We start from the raw sequence: 20,563 nt of genomic DNA on the forward strand, positions 1-20,563 counted from the left end.
AGCCAGTCCCTCCACCCAACCCACCCAACCCACCCAGCCCCTCAACCCCTTCCCTCTCCGACCAACCTCCCTGCATGCAGCACCGGCCACTCTCCTCAATCCCTCTCTCTCCTCCCCGCATGCAGCAGCACCACCTCACTCCCTCCCCCCGTTTCACCCGACCCACCCAGCCCATCTCTCCCGCACCCTCCCTGCACCACCTTCCTCCCTCTCTCTTCCCCGGCAGCACCACCTCCCCGTCACATTCTCTCTCCTAGCTCCCTTTCTCTCTCTCGCGACTCCACCTCCCCGCAACACCACCTCTCCTGCAAGCTCCGCGAAGCCCAACTGCCGACTCCAACTCCTTCCAGTCACCTTGTGCAGCACTGAGCTCAAACACTCGCCCGCCCAACTGCCTGGTCGCATCGTCGATGGAGCAGCTGGGCACTTCTCCGGGGTGGAAGCTCAACGGTGCGACGCGGGAGTGGCGCTGGCAGCAGCTTGGCTCTGTTAGAGACAAGACAGAGAAATGGAGAGAGGAGAGAAAATGAGGAGGTGACCGGTGGTGGTCTCACCTCTCGCCCAAGCAGAAAAAAAAAAAAAAAAAAAAAAGGTGGCAGTGGTTCGGCAGACCAGTGCCGAACCCGTCTGTTTCGTTGACAGGTAACCGCCGAACGAACCTAGTTTGTTCGGCGGTTACCTGTCGAACGAAACCGACGGGTTCGGCACTGGTCTGCCGAACCACCTGCCACCCTTTTTTTTTTTTTTCTATTTGCTTGGGCGAGAGAGAGAGAGAGAGAGAGAGAGAGAGAGAGAGAGAGAGAGAGAGAAGAATGTGGTAGTGGTGGTGGCTGTTTTGGTGGTGCAGGGGCTGGGGGGGTTGGTGCAGGGGCTGGAGGCCTAGGTGGGTTGGGTGGAGGGGGGAGGCCGGAGGGGGAGGGGGAGGGAGGGAGGGGTGGGTCGGGTGAGGGGTTGAGGGGCTAGGTGGGTTGGGTGGAGGGGCTGGCTGGGGGAAGGTTGGAGAAGAAGAAGAAGAAAAAAAAAAACAGGGGAAAGGGGGTGTGAACAAGAGAAAAAAGAGAGGGAAAGAAGGGAGGGGGTTTATTGTCTTTTTTTTTTTTGAGTTTTTTTTTTTTCTAATAGGGGTGTGCAAAAAGAAAAAAAAAGGTGTGCAAATAGTAACTCTCATATGTAAAAGAGTTGGTTGACACGTTGGAGGACGAGGACGACGTGTGCGACACATGGTTCTTTTAGACAATAAAGTGATATTTCTTACCCAAAAAAAAAGAGAGTAAAGTGATATTCGTGCAATAAATCAAGGACTCTAGAATTTCGAAATGAAATTGGTGGAGGAAAGTGAGATTCATTGTCTAAATTGTATAATTGAGAGACTGCTCATGAAAGTAACCCTACGAAGCAATGAACCTTATCACCAAAATTGTCTTTATAATATACAATGGATAAAACCATTTCTCCTCTGTTATATGGTTATTTACACTCAATCAATACTTCAATAGTGTCCCACAACAAGTAGATATCCTTCACTCTTAGGTGGAAAAAAGACCAACAAAATCATCTAACTTTACGCACACAAAGAAACACGAATCTCCTTCCTTGCACCGGTACATGATGAACAAAATTGAGAAGAACATCTAATGGAGCTATCAAGGCCTGAGGAATCCCACACATCAGCTGGACACATCTTCTGCTATGATCCTAGGAGAAATTACTTCCCTCAATCAGTGTAACCAATGGAGCTGCTTCAAGCATATAAGAATTGCCATTTGTCACTAGTTGCAACTATCAGGCATCAGAGATTTAGACTGAGAAAGCACAAAAGGCCATTTCATTATCAACGTCCGAGTAATACTTGTTGTAGTCGAGGTATTCCCAAAAATGAGAAAGTCCAAACTCCCCATGCTTAGGTGACTTGAGGTAACATAGATGCAATTCTTTCATATTTTTGTCAAATGTTTGTTTTATTGCAATCACCTGCAAACAGATGCACATGCATGTTATCAACAGGTTGATTATTACTTTAAAATTGATCTTTCAGAGCAAGAGTAAACCATGCTCATTTCACTGCTCTGTCATATGCAGAATTCAACTGCACAATCCTCTAGTGTAATGCCATTTCAAATGCACACCACCAGGGTGCTTACACCTCAAGTAAGAGAGCTGTTTAGGCTGCCATGGTACACCGATGCACGTATACAAAAGAAAACACAATACCCATGAAAATTTGGGTGTTCCTGAAAACATAGGTTATACTTTGCATTGCAGGTAGACAAAGATACAAGATTTCGGGACAAATTATGGTTTCCGTGTCAATCATAAAAGCTGCATCATATACCATGTTGTGTGCCATGAAAATATTGATTTCTGAAAATTGATGACAACACCACCCACAAGCACGAAGGAAATGACTTCTATGTGGTTGCATTTGTTTACATGAAATAAAAATGAATATTATTTATGGAATTGCCATTGCACTTCCACGAGATTGCCACTCGACAATGCCTTTAATCACGACAATCCCTTTATCAATGACACTGCCAGAACCTTTTTTACAACTTCTGCTCCAATCCTCTCAATATATACCCAAAACCTACCATCACTACGTCCACCACTCAACTAGAGTCTTCATAATGTCAACAACAAGATCTGGTTTAGAGTCTTTAGACTCAATCAATTCTCATTGCGACACAAGCCCAAAAATTGAACATATCATTACTCTCAAAATTATAATTTTGGATTTGGTTAATCTTCTGGTAGTGTTCATTTTCTATCAGCTCATGTGTGTATTTCACATTTTGGCATCATCCTCCCCGCTTCTCGTTAGTTTAGTTGATGATGTTTCACATTTTGACCTTGGTTTGGGTTTTATGAAAAGAAAATAGGTGGCAATGGCTGTGGAAACAGTTGGGTCACAATGGTGGTGATTTCTTGTGGCAGCAGACCAGTGGCCAGTCCCACTCCTTTGACTATGCAAACATTGGAATGTCAACTCAAGAGTTTTCCCTTTCTGAGAAATGTACGGAAATGGGCTAGAATCATGAGAAACAAGGAATAAGAATCCCATCCCCAAGTTTTTATTCCTCACAAACAGGGTGTGCATTGTAGTATGAAAAAGATGTCCTTTGATGTAGACATACTACAGCTAGTATTCCAAAGTAGAATTCTTGTTCCAGAGAAAAGGTAAGGTTGGAATTCTAACTCCGGAAGAAACAAAAGTATCCCTATATCCAACCTAGCGACACCCTACTTGTGCTTTTCTCCTTACTGTATTCCCTGTTGCTATCTTTACTATAAATGACATTTCTAGTTCAACTAGTGTGAAATTCTTGATAAATTTAGATCACCTTAAATTCCCTGACCAAAAGTTCTTTCCAACTTAAAGATGTGAGAATCACCTGGGATATATTGATTCCAGAAAGTCTTGCCATTAAATTGCCTTGACTTGTTCCAGTATCCCACTTTCGCCCAGTAAGACAAGATCTGAAGTCCAGTGCACACTGCAGAATGCACTCAATGATGCGAGCTATAGGTTGAGTTTCATCAGAGAGGAAACATCTGCAAAGGTTACATTTACAGTTAACTGACAATCAAATGAAACAATATCAAGAAACTTCAAAACATACCCCTCCCCCCAAAGAAAAAAGAAAATAGAGAAAGAAGCTTGCAGTTAAAGGCAATTACGTAAGATAATAAATAAAGAAAGAATATGTGCTCACGCGCATGATAAATGAATCATCCCAACCAACTAGTGGTCCAGCTTGTTGGTTCATTCTACTGACATAATGTTCCACTACAATCCTGGAAAAGAGTTACAGTGCAAAAAGTTCTATTCACACTTTCCTAAGAAAAATTGCTACAACATTAACCGAGCTAAGGAACTGATAGTAAATTTTTGGGATTTTTAGATCCCGGTCTTAAACCCAGAATTTTTATTAGAATAACTCCAATGACCTTTTTTTTTTCTTTCTAATTAGATCCCTCATTTAAATGTCGATATTGCCCTTATAATTTTCAAAGTAGTAAGTATAATAACTACTGCATTTTCTCAAAGTTTAAATATCATTAACATTCATTCTACATGTCGGTGTTACATAAAATTTGTACTTTTGAGAAACATTCATCAATGTCAATCAAGTAAGACTCGTGATGGAATATAAAATAATGTAGAAAAAATATGGATTAATATTGTACTTGTGAGATAGATACATTACCCTAATGAAACAATTCATTTTTTCACATCAATATAATGCATGTTCTCACAAATAATTATCTTTATACAATACATTATAATCCATTTTTTCACATCATAATGATGTATTTGTCTCACAGGTACACTATCTTGAAGCAAAATAATTCAATTCAATAATGTATCTGTCTCATAGGTAATTCAATTCATTTTTTTCCTACATAATTTTATATTCATTCATGGACCTAATTTGATACATATCGACACATGTTTTCCAAAAATAAATATTCTGTAAATTTAGAATGAAAGTTTACAGTACGTTAAACTTTGAACGAATGTAGTGACTATTAAATATATATTTTGACAATTATAAGAACATTAGCAACATTCTTTATAGAATGTCCAGTCAACCCATAAAAATAGGTAGACAAATAATTAAATGATGGACCTAATACAAATGAAAATAGTATAATAAATAATCCTTCCAAGTACCAAGCACCACATGATCAAGAGTCTTTGTACTTAATAATGCAAGGTTCATTGTTCTGGAGTCTTATATTCATTGTCTCTTTATGTCCTATACTCCTATGATCAATTTATTAGGTGTCATAAGTTATGTCTTTTAGAATCTTTAAGTACATTAATTTGGGTCTTTTAAAGGATTCATGTACCAATGGCTCTATAAAATGGCTACTTTGTAATCTTTGAAATTAAGTTAATGGTGATAGAAATCAACGTTTCTACTTGTGTGTGAAGCACGAGTTGACTTGGAGTGATTCCAAGCCACCTTTGGTGAGATGCCGAAGGCCAGTGCGTATCCGGAATTTTTCTATTTTCTATGGAGGTGATTCCAATACACCATTGGTGCAATGCCAAAGGCCGGAGTGAGTGTGGATATATTCTCTTCCTTTTTCTTATTATTGTCCTACATCACATTGGATTTGAAAAAATGAATTAATGAGGGAGCTACATTTTGATATCCCCAAATCCCACATTGGGTAATGTTCTAGAGGATCTAAGGTACTTATGTAAGGCCTAGGATCCAAAAGTCAACTTCAGCTAGCACTTTTGGAGGAGGTCTTGAGTCATTACAAATGGTATCAAAGCTCAATTCCTCCCATTGCCTATGTGGGAAAGGGCGTGGTCCCTGTGCTACGGCGTAAAGTGTACGCAGATAAATGGTTGCGTCCCACAATGAAAAGGGACAATGGGACATCCATTGATACAAGTGTGATATGTATGATTCCTCTCTTGGCGAGGACGCCAGGGTCTAAAGGAGGAGAGGTTGTGATACCCCATGAATGATGAGCTAGGGAGATGTAGGTACTTATGTAGGGCCTAAAAATCCAAAGGTCAACTTCAGCTAGCACTTTTGGAGGAGGCCTTGGGTCGTTACACATATCTAATTTTCTATAAATTTTTGAAACTCGAATTACTACTCCACACTGGGTGCAAACTTTTATTTCTTCATTTAAAAATGTTTTACTAATATAATTATAAAACATAAAATTTGTAAAGACATGGCAAACATATTAAAATGGTAAGATAGACTTTTAGGTAATGACCCATTAAACTTACATGTGAAGAGAATCTGTTAAATATGCCATATGCACTGACTGAAGATCCATCATATCTTTGACCTGCATTAACCAAAAGCAAATTTAAGATCAAGAAAATCACAATAATTAAGGATATATATTTATACAACATGGGTAAATTTTCTCTTGTCATGTTATGCTGCCAAACTGTTAATCTGAATCATTGATTAGGTGTGGTTCAGATTTAGTCTGGCAATATAACATGCCAGATATATGGTAAAAGAACATCTACCCAATAAACATGTAATCATATGTGTCATTAAAATTATAAAATAAAAAGCATACAAAAGACAATTAAATTAATAAATTGAATGGCATAAAGTGGCATTATATAAATGGCAGATGTCTATCTGGCATTTCATCTTTATTAATTGATCAAGTTTAAAGATGTAATTATTTTATAATCTAACATAGAGCAATGAGTTTTTAGAACAAAATAGCAGGCCTCAAACCTTATGCTTAAGTGAGTATAGAAACCTGCACCATGATACATGTGAAAGTTGTGACTCCACATATTGCTGTAATGTAGATACAAAGTGATTGACCTGGTGCCTGGACATAGATGAGAGAGACAATAAATGAACATGGTTTTCAATTTAGAAATCTTCATGCTAGTATTTGATCAAATTTAAAACTCCTGTGAGGAAGTTAGATTGTTTGAGAGGATAATCACCAAATTTATTTCTTTAATTTTCATTCTAGGTTAAAGTTAAACCTGGTAAAAGTAACACTACATGATATATGGGCAAAAGAGAAAACTCTTAGATCAGAAATACAGTATCCTTATTATTGATAGAGAATAGGCAGAACTCTTCAACAATGACTAGAAACTTTACCAACTGAATGATCTGGCATCTTATACTCCTTTCCCCTTTTCCGTAATAATTAGGAGACATAAACCTAGGTCAAGGGGATCAACAGATCCAGACATTTACAACTAAAATACCCATCCATCTTGGTGAAAGAGTAAAAGGGGGGAGAATTTATAACCTTCAATAAGCATGTTAGAAATTCCAGTTCTAAGATAAACTATGAGTGCACACCCTCAAACCCCTTGACCCAAAAAGAAAAGAATACAGAAATTCACATAAAAAAAAAAAAAAAAAAAGAATTACACTGTTTACAACATAATATCTGTTTTACTTGTACACAAATCGTGCCTTCCATTCCTCAAAATTAAAAACAAAGTAAATGCAGCACAGAATGAAGGCAAAAGCATCTGAAAGGATGAGCTAAGATCAAAAGTTGTTTCTTACCATGCAAAGTAAAAATAGAAAGAAAAAGTAAAAGGAGCACGAAAATAATTTTCAAAAATAAGTAAATACATTCTGAATTTATATATCCAGTAAACACAGATACCATTATGATTACAGTAATAATGCCAAAGGAATATACACTAAAGAGTGATAACTTCTGAGCTAAGAAAAATGAATGTAAAACTGAACAATTGTTCAATATACCTCATCTTCATTAATGCATTGAAATTGCTCGCTTCCCCTTCATGTTGCTCAGTGTGGTTATTCCGACTAATCAAGGGCACCAAATCCTTCAATGAGCGCCATACATCAGTCAAAGAAAAAATAGCAAGCTTCACTTGTATCAGAAAACTGAATATCTCAGAGTATATTTTCAAAGCACCAGGAGTCAAAACAATACTGATGGGCCAGTCCACTCGATAACCCAAACCAAGAAAGTTGAAGGAATGAACGCCAATAGCAGATGCTGAAATAGGCATTGCATCATGTCCTTTCATGTACACAAATAACCTGTCCTTATTACGGTCACGTTCACAGGATGACCTCTGAACTGATGACTCAAGGAAACCTTGAATTTCTGAAAGTATATGATCTGCCTCTGTAACACACCATTTATGATGCCAAAGGGACATAATAAACAAATCTGCCCAGTCTGCCAACTCCATAAAGTGGTACCGTCGCAGTGCCATCAAATGTTCTTGCAAATCAAATCCTTCTTCAAGCAACTTAATAGTTAACTTGCTGACATACATATATTGAAGCATGATTTCTTGCAGAAGGCATTTATCGATAATAAAATCAAGTGGTATCTCAAAAATGGCTGCCGAGCTTTGTCTGTGATCTTCAACTCTATTAATGACAGAGTCATTGAATCTACCAAGCAAACTCTCCCAACAACTACCACCAGAAACATTTGTAAAAATAGCATTTTCTTGGTTGTGGTCCTTTAAATTTGAAAATGGAAGAACATCCGATACTTTGGTTTTATTAATCAAAACAGTATCTCCACCATAACCTTGTTTCCCACAGTGATCACTCCTAACACTGGTAGCTGAAGCACTGGTGTCTGTTAGAACTGAAGGTAGCTTTTCCAAACGCACATTACAAGGGTCTTTTATGAATGAAAAGTCAAAGTAAGGAAAAGTACACCCAAAGTCTGTTCCGCATCTCTCTCCAGGCTTGGTTATCAGGTGAAGTAAAGTATTTTTTGTCAACATTGGGTTCATGCTGAGAAAATTGTTGTTTGAGTTAACCTTCCACTGTTGCAATGTAAATAAATCTGAAGTATATGTGTCGTTTTCAGGCTGATCCTTGCCAGAGGTTTCTTCTATTATTGCATTATTAGCCACAATTCTTTTTCTAAAATATGATATGTCTTCCTTTAAGGCCCCCATTATTCTTTCATTCACCTTTGAGGCAGAGTCCACTGGATGTGACGATGGACCATCTCTGTATTCTTTGTCAACGACAAAAAAACTCTCGAAAGGAGCTCTGAGTGGCCAGTCCTTGTCAGACGGACAATCTGCAACTTGGATATTTGACATACATGACCAGTTTGACCCTTTTGATTTCATGGGCACAGACATCTGAGCCAAAATTGTTCCTTGATGATGAGAATGCGCAAAATGACCAAGGGCATCTCTGCTTTCACAAACTCCACTCTGGTCGCTTTCTATGTGGCATGAATCTTCACATCCATGAGGCTTTTGCAAATTATCAACAGGAACGCTCATTGAAAAACTTAAAGCAGATAAATATTTTTGTTCCAGCCCAATATGATTAGGAAGCTCAGTCATCAGCTCAGACACATCTTGCTCTTCAGAAATAGTTGAGGTTGAACATTCAGATGACTCATATGTATCCATGAAGTAAGATAGGTTGTCCCTTGCACTTAAATCGTCAGAATCCAAATCATGAGCATCCCTGAGAGTTAGAGAAATCCAACCATACGTGAAGCTATAACAACATCTAGAAGGTAAGTGACAAAAAATAAAGAACTATAAGCAGGAAAAATAAGCATATGTAATCACCAACCTCTCCTGATGCTAAAGTTGTTAAAAGAAACCACACATGCACACACATATACTGACACAGAGAGAGAGAGAGAGAGGGAGAGAGAGAGGATTACACATTTGACTGCTTTTCATCATCTGTTGATGGAGCAATAAAACTGTCATCCAATATGAATAAACCTGGGATGATTGAACTCCATTTACCATTATCCAAGAGAACAGGCAGTGTGTCTTGTCGAACTACCTGCATAATTAAAATCATGCAAGTTCTAAGAAACCAACCAGGTAACTGCAAGAAAAACTGCATGAAAGAAGGTAGACATAAAACAAATGTTTCCTCCCAATCCAGACCCCAAATCCTTCTAGAGAGAAGTAAGATAACTGAAAGAGAGGCACCTATAAGCCAGGACATAATTAACATCCAAAAATCTAGAACATTGAATTTCCTTACCCTCCCTTGTGCCAATATGAATTCCACATGGGCTTCCTGAAGGCAATAATGGCACCCCAAAAGAGGGCAAAAATTAAAATGAGACTGAGAAATCTCTATTTATTGTCAGCAGTATTCTTGACGCTTAGAAGATTTAATTGGTTTTGCAGCTTGTTCCACTTTTAAACTTAGATACAAATGTATATAGACATTTAAGGAGAACAGTTCTATATCAGAGAACCTGTTAATCTCTCCTTGAAACACGCACACATGCATAAAACCCAATTTGTGTTTCATTGAAGGCAGAGTTTCAGCCTCACAGCATCACAGGTTGCTGCAAACCAGCAGTATACCATTTAAGAAATACTACAGCGCAAAGTCTGGTCTGAAGAGTATCAGTTCAACCTAGGACTAATATACACAAAAGTGGCATGATAAATTATTGTTGAGAAAATTTCTTACCGAAAAAGAAAATTATTATTGAGAAATTTAAAGGTAAGGGATTTACTTTTATGCTGCCTAGAAATATATGAATGATCACAAAAATATGGTTCGTTGTATCACTTGTTACAATGAACAAGAGGGAAAACAAAATTTTAGAAACCGACACAAGAAAAAACAAAGTAAGCACCAAAGCTACTTCTGAATAAGTTGCGAACAGACTGTAACTGAAAGAATTTCTATTTGCTTTACATGCAGCAAACTAACAAAATGAAGAAAAGATACATATATCAATCTAAATAGATTTATAATTACAGTTTTCTAGTGAAATAGGGAAAAAAAAAATAGTTTTCCATCAAAGAACAAAAACTATCACAACAGATTACCTGCTGATATCTGAACTCTAATTTTGCAAAAAGATTCTCAAGTTTTTCCTGCATCATTTTGTAATAACTGTCCCTTGAAAGTATCATGGCCTCTATATTTCCTTTGCTGAAAGTCAGTGGTGATGCATAAGATGGACAATTGCTCGAAAACCCACTCAAGCAGGGAAGAAAACCCTCATAGGTATGGTCCTTGGTAGAAACAAAAGTACACAATTCGAGCAATTTCACTAGAATCTGCAGCTGTTGACCAGCTCTGACAAGTGGAATCAATAAATTCTTCAAAAAACAAGGAATAGAAACTCCATCTCGTTCCTGAGGTAGAAATACCAACCATGAGAACTGATAGAGCTGATAGGAAGAAGAGATGGAGATACATTGAAAACAGTGTCTAACTCCAATGTTCCAAAATTACGAATGATATATTACCCTAATAGTTGTCAATGGGAAGTCAATAGAGATGCCAGCTTCACCATGTGGATCAAGAGACAGACTGTCAACGTATTCTACCACAAACTCCTTGTAAGGATCACTAATCTCAGCTCTGAATATCCAAGACCTGATAAACCCACAATATGGTTCACATGATCGAAGAAAAAGAAATTTGAGTAGAGGACGATGAGCAGGATCAGCAACCTAAACAAAAAAGAAAAAATGTATCAGGGAATGTCCATTTGCAGAACCCCAAATTAGAAACATGAAAAGAATCTCCATCTAAATCAATAAGAAAACCTAATTTAGTGTGTCCACAAACATAAAAGCTAAATTGCTTAATCAACAGAGCATGGAACTGCAACAGTTGCAGGCAAATTTGAAGTGAGCCTACTACTTACATGTTTTTCTCTACGGCTGCAACCTTATCAAAACATTGATATGTTTCAAGACCTTTTTTATGTACAGAGAAGAAACCATAATTAACAATAAGAGAATTGCATCAATGTAAGGGGATGCATAAACACAAGGCCAGTGAGTAATATTACTTGAAAAGATAATTCCAAAGGAAAAAGAAAAGATCATTCCAAAGGAATATTACAAAGATCATTCCAAAGGAAATTACTTGAAAAGATCATTCCAAAGGAATATTACAAAGTTAAGCGTCGGAAAAAGAAAAGTAAGCTAACCTGTAATTGTGTATACAGGTATGTGAGTAAATCCCCTCCTCTGTGGAAATTACAAAATTCAGAAGTTGCTTTCGTAATTAACTCTTCAAAAGAAGATATTGAGAAGCACGGAGAAAATTGATATAAGTCGCATATGTTTGTAAGGGTCTCAATCTGAGTCCTCAATTCCTTAGTGTGCAAATACAACTCTAACAAAGTAAGTTCAGAAAGCACTACACTGTTGAGACATCCCACAACAGAAGACGGGCACGAAGAACGCCTCAAGCCCACTGATGCATACAAGGTATCCATTGCACACATGTAACCTTCCACAACCTTTCCCACGGCAACAGCAAATGCGTGATTAACAAGACTATAAGGAGGTCCCTGTTTCACTTGCGCTTCGCCATCAACATGGTCTTGACTTTCTACATTCAAATTCGTGAAGTAATTGACTAATTTTCGGAGAAGAAGGACAAGCAAACCTGAGCAGCCTATAGAGTGCAGAATGTTTCCCAAAGCATGAGTGCTTGAAGACCTATTCCACAGACTCCGAATCTGATGGAAGGTCCTATCAGCTGGGTCGGAGCGAAATGCAGCAGAAAGCTTCTGGATACTGACAAGGGCCGATTCAACTCCCAGCAGTGCATTCATCGCCAACCGCACCAAACTTGCCTCCTGTAAACACCCAATTCTTCACATTTTTAAATTTAACCGAGTACAAAAAAATATGCAAGATATGGGCTTTCAAAATTCAATTTTCCGTCGAAACAAAGAGAACCAAACTGCAAATGAAGGAATTTACGAATGTAAATAAGGCAGAAATGCATGTCAAGCAAGCAATCGAATCGATTTTGAGTTTGAAAACCCCCTAATGAAGAGAAGGTGGGACTTACGGAGACGGAGGAGGCATGGCATAGGGAGTGAGAGGAAGAGGATTTGGAGGATTGAAGATGGGAATTTCCGCTTTCGGAAGGGATCGATTCCCAAGTCGTTGGAGGAAGCCATGGACGTTCCAACTTTAGATTCTCAAGCAATGAGGATGCGAAATTGGTGTCGACCGCCATTGTCTTAAGCAATTGATGCGAAATTGTATAGTAGGATAAGCATAAGATGAATTACTGAGTGTGAGTGTGAGTGAAGAGAGTAAAGAGAACTCTCAGTCCCAGTTACCCCGCCTAAGCAATTTATAGGTAGAACCGTAGAAGAAAGGGCTTTAAATTTAAAATAAAATTAAAAAAGTTTTGGGAAATTTTATATATACCCAAAAATCTTCTTATTTTACCCAACTTCTCAATTTACCTAACTACCACTTTTTTAAAATTAATATTTTCTCATTTTACCCAACCCAAATTACCATCCATACCCTTATTAATAATACCCAACCTCCCTTCCTCCCAAACTTACCTTCAAAATCACTCTCATAACTAAACTTCAAATCTTAAACTAATTTTTGTCCACGTATCATCAAATCAAGGTTGTTTTGAAGAATGAAGAGTCAAATCGTCGTTTAGAAGCCTTCAAAAGAGGGTTGTGTGCAAACTTTTTTGTGTTCTAAACGTCATGAACGAATCTGGGTTCGCGCAGTGTTTGGTGGACCAGTGCCGAACATTTGCATTATGTTCAGCAGGTGCCTGCTAAACATTTGCATTATATTCGACAGGTGTCCACCGAATAATAATAGGATGTTAGGCACGTGCCCACCGAACGATGGTTGTGTAATAATTTTAGACATTTTTGCACCATTTGGTGGGCACTTGCCGAATATAATGCAAATGTTCAGCAGGTGCATGTCGAATAAAATGCAAATGTTCAGCAGGTGCATGTCGAACATAATCTAAATGTTCAGCACTGGTCCACCGAACACATGATTAAAAATTTTATTGGGTAAAATAAGAAGAATGTTGGGTATGTATAGACAGTGACGGATCCAGGAATTTGATTCCGGGGGGTCATAGTGTACACTATGCCATAAATTTTTTTTACAAATATAACACTAAAAAAATTAAATGATAATTGTTTCATTTATAATTCATAATAAAAACATACAAGTTACAATTGTCCACGACGAGTTTTCATATTCTGAAAACGTGTCATTATAGCTTCATTATCAATGCAATCAAAAACATCTTTCTCAATGTAAACAATCAAGCTATCGCTCAACCATTGATTTCCCATTTTGTTGCGGAGTGGACCCTTGATAATATTCATGGCGGAAAATGCCCTCTCCACTAAAGCAGTTGCAACCGGTAAAACCAAAGCCAATGTAATAAGCAAATACACATAAGTATATGTCCGATCCAACCTTTTCTCCACCAATTTTTTCGCAAGATCACCAATCCCTTTCAATTCTGAAAAATCACTACTTGAACGCATATGATGAATATAAATCCTAAGTTGATCTTCAAGTGTCAATAGATCTCGATCCGAAAAATCTTGAGGATAAAATTGAGCAAGACGAAGTAACTTTTGTATGTCAAAAGCTACGAAAGAATTATTCGGACTCAAACATGCCAAGCAAATAAGTAACTCACTATTTACCTCATTGAAGCGATCCTCCAATTCCACAAGTTGCTCATCAATGACATAAACAAAGAGCTCCACACGATAATGATGATGATATGTTTTTATTGGAGCATTGCGCCGTGACCTCCCTCGAGCTACATATGTCTCATCCATGTTAGGAACCTCAATATGATTTTTAGCACAAAAAGAAGCTACTTGATCAACCAAAAGATCAAACTCATTATTTCTCATATGGTGTAGTCTTTCCTTACATGCTTTGACTAAAGCCATTGCACTCACAATCTCTTGATCTTTCTTTTGTAATGCTTTTGACAAAGCATTTGTGATTCCCAATATAGATCTCATCAAAAATAGGTGAAACACAAACTGAAAAGATAGTATTTCTCCCAATAATCTATTTGCTTCACCCACACTATCATTGTAGCGATCATCAACAATCAATTCAAGCACCTTCACAACCGATGCAAACATAGAAATCAAACTAATCAACGTACCATAATGGGAGTTCCAACGTGTATCACCGGCACGTTTGAGACTAGATTCTTGATTTAAGCCTCGACCCGTTTGAAGACAATCATTTTCAAAGGCTTCCATAAGCTCTTTTTGGAGTTGCTCTCTCAATGCATCACGACGCTTACAAGATGCTCCAACAATATTAACCACACTATTACAAGATGTAAAAAAAGTGGCAATGTCGGCATTTTTCTTTGCAATGGCAACAAGAGCTAGTTGAAGTTAATGAGCAAAGCAATGAACATAAAATGCACAAGGTTTTTCTCTCAAAATCTTTGTTTTAAGGCCATTGAACTCACCTCTCATATTACTAGCTCCATCATAACCTTGCCCTCGTAGCTTGGAAAAGCTCAATTTGTTGAAAGAAAAGAATGCATCAATGGCATCCTTTAGTGCACTAGAAGTGGTTTCGGCAACATGTTGGACCCCCACAAACCTTTCAATTACTTGCCCTTTGTCGTCCACATAACGCAACACCATAGCCATTTGCTCCTTTATTGAAATATCACGTGAATCATCCACCAATATAGAAAAGAGTCGATCTTTCATATCATTCATGATAACCCCAATGGTTTCCATGGCACATGCATTAACAAGATATTTTTGAATTGAAGGAGCTACTAACTTGAGATTCCCCGGGGCATTTTCCAACACAACGGCCTTAACTTTCTCATCATGATCTGCAAGAAACTGCAAAAGCTCTAAATAATTCCCCCTATTGCTTGAAGTGGCACTTTCATCATTGCCACGAAAAGAAAGTCCTTGTCGCAACAAAAACTTTGTGCAATCAATTGATGCATTCAAGCAAGTGCGATAAGCAATACGAGCTTTGTCTGACTGTTTTTGCACAACTGTTTCAATATGTGAATTTTGGTTCATTAGATTCATAGCAGCTTCTCTAGATCGATTGTGAACACTATCAACCGGCCCAACATGCGTGCTAAACTTTTCTCTCCCTTTCTTCCAATTCCTGAAGCCTACCCCAGTAAAGACGTCACTACCCGCTTGTTCAAAATTGGATTTAAATAGATAGCAATAAAGGCAAAATGCGGCATCCTTAATTAGATTGACTATACTCCAACCAATCAAACTCATCAAACCATTGGGTAATGAAGCGTCGATCAATTCCCGATTGATTAGTTTGTGGGAATATATGACCTCTAGGTTGACAAGGTCCCTTTTGTAGATATGCTCTTCGGATCTCATCTCGAATATTAGGGCTATAATCCGCCATTTGAGTTCTTAGTCCAGGGTCTGCTTGAAGATTAGCCAAAATATCATCTAACCCACTTAAAGTTGAACCAAAACTTGAATTAACCGAATTATTTGAACTACCCGTTGGACATTTTCTCTTAAAATATCGTTCCATAATTCTACACATATAAACCAATTTTCAATAATCAATTAAAGTCCAATAATCAATTTATCAAATTTATCAAAGTAATAACAATAATCAACCAAAATCCAATAATCAACTTAATATAATAAAAATCCATAATCAATTAATCAAATTATCAAAATAATAACAATAATCAACAACAATCCAATAAATCAATAATCATATTAATGCAATAAAAACCCACAATCAATTAATTAACCAATAATTAAATCAACATCAATAAACCACTAATTAGTCTAATTTCATTACAATAATCTTATCAATTAATTAAAAAAACAACATATATTATAAATTTAAGGTGAATTGAAAATTAGGAATTAGGGTTTGAATTTTAAACTTACTTGAAAAAATAAAATTGAAACTTCAAACTTGAGTTTTGAGAGGCACTGGGCAGCAGCCAGCAGGGGCGACGGTGGGTGGCACTGCAGCAGGGGCGATGGCGTCACGACTGGCTGGGTTGGGCACTTCGGCTCTGACCTCTGTGTGTGACTGTGTGGCTGTGTGGCGACTGGGTTTGCTGTTAATGAATAGGGTTGATTATTTGATATTGACGAAGAGCGGAAGTGGCTGGGAGCAAAAGCCATTCTGTTTTGTTTTAATTCCTAGCTCAAAACAACGTCGTTTTGAGTAGGAACTTAAAAAAAAAAATACACAGCTGACAGCCCGTAGGCCACAGCCCACTAGCCCAGCCCACTAGCCCAGCCCCTTATAACTTATTCAGTCTTTTTTTTTTTTTTTGGCCACGCAGCCCACGCCCCCACGCAGCTCCTCTTCTCCTCTCTCTCTGTTTTTCAATTTTCAATTTCTCAGTGGAGCACTGGAGCAGCGGAGCTTTCATGGCGTTTCATCACCTGGAAGGCTGGAGGCTGGAGCAGCGGAGCCCTAGAGGTCGCCTTCTTCACGTGATCACGTCGGGCCGTCGTCGGGGTCGGGGGGTCGCCTTCTTCACGTCGGGGGGTCGCTGGTGTCGCCGTCCAGAGGTCCAAGCCTTCGTGCTCCGCCGTTCGGGGGGTCGCCCGACCCCCCAAGCTTGGCCGTGCGTCCATCCCTGTGTATAGAATTTCCCAAAAGTTTTCTTTCACTTTTTTTTTTTTTTTAGAGCTGTTATTTGCACACTCTTTTTTTTTTTCTTTTTGCACACTTTTTTTTTCTTTTTGCACATCTCAATAACTTAATTTGTAAATTTACCTAATTGACACAAAGGGAAAATACCTTAAAGGACAACCCACATTATTTATAAAAAAAAAAATTAAAAAAAAAAAAAAAACTCTCCTTATACACCCAAGTACCCAACCCAACACTCATAAACCTCAACCATAACAATCTTAAAACTCTCATTGCACACCTCGTCCTCTCATAACCTCATTTCTTCATGCCCAAATTCCCTTATTCAAGCCGTGTGCCTAATTGCATCTCTCAACCCAGGCTTGCGGTCAGGATGAAATTATAAAAAATAAAATAAAAAATATTCGACCCATAACATCTATGTCAGCTTTTTCCATTAAACTCTAAGTTTTCTCTCTTTGTTACATATAGGAAATAATATTATAGAAATACAAATTAGTTTTCATGAATGAAACCTCTACTCGCCCTTTATTCGCCTTCAGATAAGGTATGATAGTAATTTTTTGTTTTTTTGTTTTTTTGTGTTTTTCATTTTTTGTTCGCAGTTTGTTCGACGAACCAGTGTCAAACTTTTCTCAAACATTCAACAGATATCTACCGAACATGTAATAACCTATATTTTTATAAAAAACAATTAATTAATTATATTTAATTAGCTTAAATTAATTACAATTATAGTTATGTTCATATTTATATTTATAATTATATATTATAATTACATTTATATTTATGTTAATATTTATATTTAAATATATTCAATTTTATTATATATATATTTTCCTTAGATGTTTTCTACACTTGGATTTTGAAGAGGTTGTTGGGTGTTAGTGTGTTAGTGTGTTAGTGAAGCAATGGAGGTGAGGTGTGTGTGTGTGTGTGTGTGTGTTCGGTGGTGCTAGGCAGTGGCTCACTACTACAAAAAACGTAATACACAATGGATAAAATCCGTTGTGTAAGTTACCAAAATACCGACGTCTATTGGGGTACCAATAGACAATGGGTAATATCTGTTGTCTTGTAAATATTAACACAATGGTTTTAATTTAAAACCGTTGTACCCTCAAAAACTAATGATTTAGGAGATACCGTTGTTGTGTACTTATCTAGACATCAATTTTTATTTAAAGACCGTTGTGTACTAATAGGCGAGACAACGGTTTCTGTACCCTAAAACATGTATTTTACAACTGTTTTAAATATAAACACGATGTGAAATAGTCATTAGGACAACGGTTTATGTATAATAACCGTTGTGTAAAATAACAATTTCAATTTGCTTTTGATGTATATAATGCTTTGGTACATCGATTTCTATTGAAAACCGTTGTAAGACGACACTTTAAACAATGGTTATAACCATATAAACGCTGTACAAGATAATAATTTCAATTTGAGTTTGATGTATATAATGCTTTGGTACAATGGTTTCTGTTGAAAACCATTGTAGGACGACACTTAGTACAACTGGTTTTAACCATATAACCATTGTGTAAGATAATAATTCCAATTTGATTTTGATGTATATAATGCTTTGGGACATTGGTTTTTATTGAAAACCAATGCAATACAACACTTAGTTATAGTATACCAATGCACACTCATGCTCAGAATTAAACCAAAAGATACTTTATAAATATATGTAAGATTACTTTACATGATAGGTTCTATAAGTGTGATCAGTTGTACAAAAAATACATTCAGTCAAACTAGCTTAAAAGAAAAGACACATAAAAAAAATTTAAAAAAAACTAGCTTAACATAACACATTTACTTCCTTCCAACTTGACCCCCCTAAGTCACAGGCATATGCATCCATATCTGCCAGCTTCTTACTGTCAACTACAATCAAAACAAAGCTAATAGGATATCAATGCAATGCAAAGCAATAGATAAATCATATGCAAGCTCTAAATAGAAGAATTGAAAACACTATTATAATCCTTGATAATTTTGTATATTTACACATCGATATCTTCTTGGGTATAAGTATTGTCCTTTCTCTTCCCCATACATTTTTAAATAGCTGCCCCAACTCTAAAGCTCTAAAAAAACTAACAAAGTCCCTGTAAAAGAGCACAAACACACACAAAGTCACATTTAGATAAACTTCAGAGAAATTTCAAAAAGATACAAATATTCACTTATTTGGTCAAGTAAAAAAGTTTTGAAAGAAGGAAAATGTACTAACTTTTTGTATCTTGACCAAATATTGTTGGGTCCATGCATTTTTTTCATTGTTGGGTTTTTCATTTGCAGATAAGTGAATATTTTTATCTTTTTGAAATTTCTGTAAATGATCATCACTACAAAATCTATGCACAAATCATGTTTGGTCCATTTTCTTAGTACCCAACTTATTATTTGAATAATCATGCAAGCTTTAAAATTTCATTATGATCCAGCATTCAATCCCACAAGAAATTAGAATACAAAGCTAGGCTTGAGGTCCGGACCTCACCCTTCAGGATCAGACCTTCATTAAGATTGGATTTAGAAATTTAGGTTTGAGGTCCAGACCTCACCCTTGAGAACCGGACCTCCAGTAAGATTGGTGTTTGAGACCTAGGCTTGAGGTCCGGACCTCTCCTTTGAGGATCAGACCTCCAGTGGTGAACTCAGTTTTCTGTCAACATGAAGCTGAGCAACCAAGACTAAACCAAAGGAAACAACATTTTGAACAACCAAAATACTGATTCAACTAAAACCAAATCAATAAACAAACCCAATATTAGTAAACAAAATCAATAAAGATCAAGCAAAATATATAAGCATATATCAGTAAACTCATATCAATAAACTCATATAATTTACAAAATCAATAAACAAACCACATATCAGTAAAACCCAATAAAAAATGTTTTGAAGGTACATTGCCAATAAAATACAATCAGATCAAAAAAATATGATACAATAAATCAATTCATATTTACATAAACTAGTTCCAAACATCAGAAAGTAATATGATTATTTAGGCACCTTACCATCCACTCCAATTCTCAGTCCACATTTTGGAACTCTTTTGGGGTGAATTGATCACAGTAAAATCCATTAATGCAAGTGCTGATCTGTAAGTAGATACAACTCAAGAAATAAATAACAAATATTAACAATAGAAACTACGATGAGCTACCATGAGAATAGAAGCTTCAGTTTTTTGAGTGTAGAAGGCATAAAACTCATACCTCAAATAGCAACTATGACAGTTAATATATTCTTGCACCAATGGAGAATAATGCCAGTTTAAAAAATCTTATATGGCTCTCTGAAGATATTTATCACAGTCATCAAAAAAGAAACCAATACCTCTAAAATCAAAAGTAAAGTTCAAGAAATCAGTAAAATGAAATAAATTAAGAAAATAATAAATTTGATTAGTGCACTAGAAAGAAGACAATGATAGACATTAGATTTTTTTTTTTTTTTGAAGTGTAAGAGAATAATTACAGACATTAGATGCAGCTCCAAAATAATGTCAGACCCCAATTCTTAGAGTAAACAATAGACCACAAATCAAGATGGAGTTTAAGAAAGCACACTACACACTTATGGATACTTGGTCCCAAAGGATTCCCAATTTAATTTGGATTTCTGAAAAAA

At 36.9% G+C, this 20,563-nt stretch overlaps 1 protein-coding gene and 1 pseudogene across 1 annotated transcript; both read right to left on the reverse strand.

Moving 5' to 3' along the window:
* Nucleotides 1–1,417: 1,417 nt before the first annotated feature.
* LOC147299222 (Spc97 / Spc98 family of spindle pole body (SBP) component) lies at nucleotides 1,418–12,535 on the reverse strand. Its single transcript, XM_086234546.1, has 10 exons — nucleotides 12,300–12,535; nucleotides 11,425–12,081; nucleotides 10,733–10,939; nucleotides 10,307–10,618; nucleotides 9,166–9,293; nucleotides 7,242–8,960; nucleotides 6,234–6,333; nucleotides 5,762–5,823; nucleotides 3,393–3,552; nucleotides 1,418–1,971 (listed from the first exon to the last, which is right to left on the reverse strand). Exons 1-10 carry the CDS (start codon nucleotides 12,468–12,470, stop codon nucleotides 1,798–1,800), a joined length of 3,690 nt encoding a protein of 1,229 aa, XP_086090672.1. The 5' UTR covers nucleotides 12,471–12,535; the 3' UTR covers nucleotides 1,418–1,797.
* A 920-nt stretch (nucleotides 12,536–13,455) lies between these two features.
* LOC147299223 (uncharacterized) lies at nucleotides 13,456–15,811 on the reverse strand (annotated as a pseudogene).
* Nucleotides 15,812–20,563: the final 4,752 nt, after the last annotated feature.

This window comes from Dryas octopetala, chromosome 1 (assembly GCF_963921425.1).
Source record: "Dryas octopetala chromosome 1, drDryOcto1.1, whole genome shotgun sequence".
NCBI classification, from domain to species: Eukaryota; Viridiplantae; Streptophyta; class Magnoliopsida; order Rosales; family Rosaceae; genus Dryas; species Dryas octopetala.